Source organism: Penaeus vannamei, chromosome 3, assembly GCF_042767895.1.
Source record: "Penaeus vannamei isolate JL-2024 chromosome 3, ASM4276789v1, whole genome shotgun sequence".
In the NCBI taxonomy this organism is placed as follows: domain Eukaryota; kingdom Metazoa; phylum Arthropoda; class Malacostraca; order Decapoda; family Penaeidae; genus Penaeus; species Penaeus vannamei.
This window is the reverse complement of record NC_091551.1, coordinates 600041-607540: the sequence shown is the minus strand read 5'-3', so window position 1 is coordinate 607540 and position 7500 is coordinate 600041. Positions and strand designations below refer to the sequence as shown.

General features: G+C 41.2%; 1 protein-coding gene across 2 annotated transcripts in view; it reads left to right on the top strand.

Moving 5' to 3' along the window:
- LOC113811138 (uncharacterized) overlaps positions 1–7500 on the top strand; it is a 40206-nt gene that overhangs the window by 7253 nt on the left and 25453 nt on the right. Inside the window, exons 3-6 of one of the 2 annotated variants that reach the window (XM_070139376.1) lie at positions 1710–1785; positions 2953–3129; positions 4188–4291; positions 5556–5714. In XM_070139376.1, the coding sequence (XP_069995477.1) occupies positions 1734–1785; positions 2953–3129; positions 4188–4291; positions 5556–5714 (492 nt within the window). In that variant the 5' untranslated portion in view covers positions 1710–1733. The remainder of the gene's footprint in view (positions 1–1709; positions 1786–2952; positions 3130–4187; positions 4292–5555; positions 5715–7500) is intronic. The other variant, XM_070139369.1, reaches the window with a different exon arrangement.

The following is a 7500-nucleotide window of genomic DNA, read 5'->3' as shown; positions in this document are numbered from 1 at the left end:
GTCTTTTATGTCATTATCATGATGATTGGTCTTATATTACTGCAAGATTGCTCTAATTATTATTGTTATTACTATTGATATGATTATTGTCATTATCATTACCGTTATCAATAACACTATCATTATCGTTATTGTATTTGTCATTGTTATAGCTATTAGTATCATCAGAATTATTAATATGTTTGTTCATATCATCTTCATCATAATCATTTGCTGACATCGCCTTCATCATTATCATTATGACTCCATTCCTAAAATCATCATCATCATCATCATCATCATCATCATCACCATTCATATTACCATTACTATACCACCGATATCATAATCAACCCATCTTCATTCTGGTGTGATAACTCTGCGGACAAGAGCGCCACGTTTCACTTACTCGGTACCGCCGTGGCCGCAACGTGTCTTTCGCATTGTCGATTTTTCATTTGTCTGAGGCCTTGGTGTGAGTCACGTTCACCACAACATATGAGGTTGTGCTGTCGATCTGTGGCTCTCGGGCTAGGCGTTGAATTGGCCTCGCGGAGGTGATTAAGCTGATTATAGGAGGGAAAAGAATGACTCGAAAAGTAATGGATTAAGCTGATTATAGGAGGGAAAAGAAAGACTCGAAAAGTAATGGTTCTTCGCAGTATGAAGGACAGTGATAAATGAAGGAATAGATAAGTAGATGACTGCACCGAAATGGAACGGAATAACAGTTTGATTTTGATTTTTTTTTAATCAAAGATATTTTTCTTAAATAATTATATAAAAAATAATAATTTACAGATGAAATAGATCCTATTTTTGTTTATTCCTCTAACTTCGCATAACTTGAAGAGGACTGGGAGAGGGAAATGGTCATCTAACCCGTTGCGTGTATGGTGTAACGTCAGCTTTCTCGTCTGACATCTTGCTTCCCCGCGTTCGAATCCCGCACCCAAGGGGATGGTAGCCCCGGCCATTCCTCTACACAAGGGGTCATTTAGAAGCGAAATGGAACGGCCAGCCTGTCTCGACGAGAATAAACATTGTAAGAAATGAAATACAACTAAATCATTGTGATTAATTATTATTGTCATCATTATTAATCATTACTACAGGGCGTAACGATACCAAAGTCTTTGATCATTCTTGGTAAACACCGATTCGTTGGTCAAGTCATTATTCCACTGTCGATGTGTAGGGTCGGCTGTGATAACTCTACGGGCTTCAACCCCACGTTTCATTAAATCGTGTCTTTATGGCTTCAACATGTAGTCTTCTGAACTGTTGATTTTCACTTGTTTATGGCTGTTATGTACCTCAGTTCCATTTGGACATTGAAAATTATGCCAGAGACTGATTTCATGGTCTCATTTCAATTACAAATTAACAGTACTTGTTATATTGTAATTTGAATATGAATAGTGAAAATAATTGTAAAGAGTAACACAAAAATAATCGTAATGATGGTGGTGATAATGGCGTAGATTATGATTTATAGTCAATCAGGTAATGGAATAAATGTGAATTGGTGCTAAACGAAGAGGGAAGAACAGAGCAAAAGAGACGGAAATAGGATAAACAATATCAGATGGAAGGTAAAACACACAGCTGATACACGGAATGCGAAAGCAATTTTCACACAGCTCGAAATTATGATATAATTTTTAAGCGATAACGAGATTATTTTTTAATGAAACTTTCATCTATTTATTAATTTGTTTATTTTGAAGCAGGAGTCGAAGCAGGAGCAGGAGATGGCGGGTCTCGTCTCAGCAGACAGCGCCCTCCTCCTTCTGCTCATGACGTGTGAGTTATATATATATCGTTTTTATTTTTTATTTTTTATTTTTTTTTTATTTTATTATAATTTTTTTTTTTTTTTTTTGCATTCGTCTGTTTGCTTTATTGTCTGTCCTTTCTTACTTTGCTTTCTCGTTTTATCTGTTGTTCATTTCCTTCTTTCTTTTGTCGGGTTGTTATTCTATTTGTCTGTATTTTTTTGTTTTTGATTTTGTTTTTTCTTAAAAAGGAATTTTGCTATTGGAATAAATGTATGTGTATATAATTTGTGTAGATAATTACTATCTCTTTAATCTCTCTCTCTCTCTCTATCATCTCTCTCTTTCACACCCTCTCTCTCTCTTTTATTTCTCTCTCTCCCCCTCCTTCTCTCCTCTCCCTCTCCATCTCAACCCCTCTCCTTCCCTCTCTCTCTCCCTCTCCATCTCAACCCCTCTCCTTCCTCCCTCCCTCCCCCTCCCTCTCCCTCTCCGTCGCAACCCCTCTCTCCTTCCCTCTCTCTCCCTCTCCCTCTCCATCTCAACCCCTCTCCTCCCCTCTCCCTCCTCTCCCTCTCCGTCTCAATCACTCTCCTTCCCTCCCCTCCTCTCCCTCTCCATCTCAACCCCTCTCCTTCCCCCTCCCTCCCTCTCTCTCCCTCTCCGTCTCAACCCCTCTCCTTCCCCCTCCCTCCTCTCCTCTCTATCTCAACCCCTCTCCTTCCCCCTCCCTCCCTCTCTCTCCCTCTCCGTCTCAACCCCTCTCCTTCCCCCTCCCTCCCTCTCCTTCCCCCATCTCTCTCTCCTTCTCTCCTCTCCATCTCAAACCCTCTCCTTCCCTCTCTCTCCCTCTCCATCTCAACCCCCTCCCTCCCTCTCTCTCCCTCTCCGTCTCAACCCCTCTCCTTCCCTCTCCCTCCTCTCCCTCTCTATCTCAACCCCTCTCCTTCCCCCTCCCTCCCTCCTCTCCTCTCCGTCTCAACCCCTCTCCTTCCCTCTCTCCATCTCAACCCCTGTCATTCCTCTCTCTCTCCCTCTCCGTCTCAACCCCTCTCCTTCCCTCTCCCTCCTCTCCCTCTCCTCTCCCTCTCCTTCCCCCATCTCTCTCTCCTTCTCTCCTCTCCATCTCAACCCCTCTCCTTCCCTCTCTCTCCTCTCCCTCTCCGTCTCAACCCCTCTCCTTCCCTCTCCCCAGTGTCGACCTCAACGCGCGCCTACGACCTCGACCGCTGTTACTGCGTCTCGGAATTCGACGAAACTCTGCGGGCCAAAATCGCCGCCTTCGACCCGCCCCCAAGCCCGCCCGCGAACCAGTACGTGGGCGTGAAACCGAAAGCCGGCGACGTGTTCCAATCGTGTTTCTGCGAGGATGGTGAGTCGTTCCTTTCCGACGGGGCGTGACGTCATAGTCGGGTTGTTTTGGGTTTTGACTGTTGTTATTATTATTATTGATGTTGTTGTTGTTGTTGTTGTTGATGGTGATGCTGTTGTTATTGATACTTTTATGTTGTTATTTTTGTTATCATTATCATTATTATCATTAGCATCATTCTCGTTATCGTCATCATTTCCATTATCGTTTTTATTGTCATTATCATTATTATTATCATTATCGTTATTGTTATCATGTTCATTATTATTATCGTTATCATTGTTATTATTATCATTACTATTCTTTATTGTTTTTATTGTCATCATCATTATCATCGTGATTATTGTCATTATCATTTTATCAGTATTGTTGTCATAATCATTATCATTACCATTTTTATGTTGTTGTTAATGCAATTGTTATCATTATTACTATTATTACTATTATTATCATTATTATCATTATCATTATTATTATTATTGTTGTTGTTGTTGCTGCTGCTGTTGCTGTTCCTTTGCTGTTGTTATTATTATTATTGTTATTATCACTGTTGTTGTTGTCGTTGTTATAGTTGTTGTTATTGTTATTATTACTTTATTGTTATCATTATTATTATCACTATCATTATCACCATTATCATTATCCTTAGCATCATCATCTTCACCCCCCTCACCATCGTTCTCCTCCTTTTCGTCCTTCCCATTCCTCTACCCTTTCCCCTACCTCTTCTTCCCCCCTACCCCTCCTCTTCCTCTCCCTTCCCCCCTCCTCCTCTACTCCTCCTCCTCCTCCCTCTCTTCCTCCTCCCTCCTCTACTCCTCCTCCTCCTCCTCCTCCTCCCTCCTCTTCTTCTTCTCCCTCCTCCTCCTCCTCCCTCCTCTTCTTCTTCTCCCTCCTCCTCCTCCTCCCTCCTCTCCCTCCTCCTCCTCCTCCCTCCTCTCCCTCATCCCCTTCCTCCTCCTCCTCCTCCTCCTCTTCTTCTTCCCCCTCCTCCTCCTCCTCTTTCCCCTCTCCTCCCCTTCCTTCCCTTAACACTAACTCTCTGATTCTCCTACCAGTGACCCGCGTCCAGATGGTGGTGTCCGTGACCTCTGCCGACTGGGTGACGCTCGCTGGAACCGCTGAAAACCAGGTCACACTCGCCAGCAATATCTCAGCCACGGTAAGTAGTCCCCTGTGGCTTCGCTGAATGGTGATTTTGATGGGAGAGGGAGAGGGAGAGGGAGAGGGAGAGGGGAGAGGGAGGGGGAGAAGGAGAGGGGGGAGAGAGAGGGGAGAGGGAGAGGGGAGAGGGGGAGAGGGAGGGGGTAGAGGGGGAGAGGAGGAGAGGGGGAGAGGGAGAGAGGGAGAGGGGGAGAGGGGAGAGGGAGGAGGAGGGAAGGAGAGGGAGAGGGAAAGGGAGAGGAGAGGGAGAGGAGAGGGAGAGGGAGAGGGAGAGGGAGAGAGAGAGAGAGGGAGGGGGAGGAGAGGGAGATGGAGAGGGAGAGGGAGGGAGAGGGGGAGAGGGAGAGGGAGAGAGAGAAGAGAGGGAGAGGGAGAAGGAGAGGGAATGGGAGAGGGAGAGGGAGAGAGAGAGAGAGAGAGAGAGAGAGAGAGAGAGAGAGAGAGAGAGAGAGAGAGAGAGAGAGAGAGAGAGAGAGAGAGAGAGAGAGAGAGAGAGGTTGATATTCATTTCGTCTTGTCTTTAACCCTGTATTAGCTTACGAATTTGACTTATTGACGTTGATATTGATTTTGTGTTAGTGTCAACCTTGTGTGGAATTCATGTCGAGCGAATTGCAACAGGAACAACGAAGGGAAGGACAAGAAAACACACGAATATGCCGAAGGCCTTTTCGCTAATGCTTCGTCAGCAATAGCGAAACGTTCTTCTGCATATTCGTGTGTTTAAGTATTATCCTGTACTGCCAAGTGATTCTTGTCTGTTAACATTGCCATCACTTTTGTACTGATGTTAACCCTTTATTGATAAATGACTTTTATTTACCAACGCTGATATCAATTTTGTTTTGCCATTAACCCTGTATTAACATAGAAATCACCGTTATCATGTGAACTTGCATCAAAACTTGACTTTTTAATAATATTGTCGTTAAACTTGAACACTAATAATAACTTCATATTGGAACTAACTCGATGTAATAATGATGATAATGATAAGATAATAATGATGATGGAATGAGTGATAATGATAATGATAATGATGAGAATGAGGATAACGATGAGAATGATGATAATAATGATAATGATGATGATAATGATAATAATAATGATGATGAGGATGAGAATGAGAAGGAGAATAATGATGATAATGATAATGATGATAATGATAACGACAATGGTAATATTGATGACAATGATAATATTAATATCAATAACCATAGTAATAGTCCTACTAATAATGTTAATAACCATACAATGAACAGCTGGATTCCTACCTGCCGACCCTGCGCACTGTCCCAGAACTGCAGAACATCCTCGATAGGTTCAGCAGCGTGACCTACAAGGACACCACGAATACGGAGGTCAACTTCGACGTAGAAGTGCTACTGAGAGGTCACCGCGACCAGTCTGTGGGGGACAAGGTGAGGTCAAGGTTCAAGTTTTGTTTATTTGTTGTGTTTTGATAGTGGGTGGCTGGAGAGTCATGTCGAGCACCGGTTCTGAGAGAGAGAGAGAGAGAGAGAGAGAGAGAGAGAGAGAGAGAGAGAGAGAGAGAGAGAGAGAGAGAGAGAGAGAGAGAGAGAGAGAGAGAGAGAGAGAAATGAGACACACACACAGAGAAAGAGAGAGAGAGAGAGAGAGAGAAGAGAGAGAGAAAGAGAGCAAGAGAAAAGAAAAGGAGAGAGAGAGAGAGAGAGAAAGAGAGAGAGAGAGAGAGAGAGAGAGAGAGAGAGAGAGAGAGAGAGAGAGAGAGAGAGAGAGAGAAATGAGACACACACACGTACACACACACACACACAGAAATGAGACACACACACGTACACACACACGCACAGAAATGAGACACACACACACACACACACACACACACACACAGAAATGAGACACACACACACAGATGTCTCCTTTTAGCGTGGGTCATCAACAACAGCCATATCATATTGCTATTGCTCCTGGTCGGTTTTAGGGGAAAGTGTGGGCCCGGGACGGAAGAAATCTCCGCCCAGCCGCAGGACAAACATAAGCAAAGCACTGAAAAAGTATGAAAGAATTGAACAACTTCGCGATCCAAGAGATGTATTTAGCCAGTTTTGATGTTCATCCTCGTTCGCCACCATCGCCTTCTACATTTGCTGGCGTGATGGTCTTTCTCTAATGATTAGTTAGTGTCCCATTCAGTGATTATGTAATCTACGTTTAAAATCATATGCAGAATATACTCATATACATTAGATTTATGTGTTTCTACCTGCATGTGTAAACAGTATGTTTTTGAAAACTTTTAAATATTTTCTAAAGTCGAAAAGGGGATAACACAAAATGTTTTAGATTTTGTCTCAAATCGAACACGTTTAACTACATTTTTTCATGGAAAAATCGTGTTTTCTATTAAACGTCACTTATCTATTCTATCTTTTTTACTATTTTACTTTACATTTTGCGAAACTGACTGAACATTCCAACAAACGTTTTGATACGATATCCGAATTGTACATGGAATGTTATAGTCGAAAGTGCTACGTTTGTCCTTACTAATGCATTTGCGTGCTGCAAGTCCTCAGTACAGACTATATATATTCAAGAGCAGTTTGCAATATCTTAGTACATCATAAATTGTTGGCGAGAGAGAATGTATATATGTGATCGATAGCTTATGATAAACATCATTGTTCATTCTGAGAAGTTGTGAAGTTGCTGAATCTTGGGGAGAAGGTTGTATTTGTGATTTGTAAGTGCTAAATCACTCGGCTGTAAGAACTGCATTGGCGGAATGCAGGCGGATTGTTGGAATAGATCATGTTTAAAGTCGCTTGTGAATATATAATCTCTGTAAAGGCCTTTAAGTATGTACATATGTAAGTATATCTATATCTATCTATCTATCTATCTATATATATATATATATATATATATATATATATATATATATATATATATATATATATATATATATATATATATATATATATATATATATATATTTCTGACGAAGATATAATCGAAAACAGTAAAACACACCTCTCGTATTGTGAAGATATTCGTTCTCATTCATACCTTTCCACACATATACTCATATGTATATACATATATATATATATATATATATATATATATATATATATATATATATATATATATATATATATATATATATATATATACATATATATATATATATATATATATATATATATATATACATATATA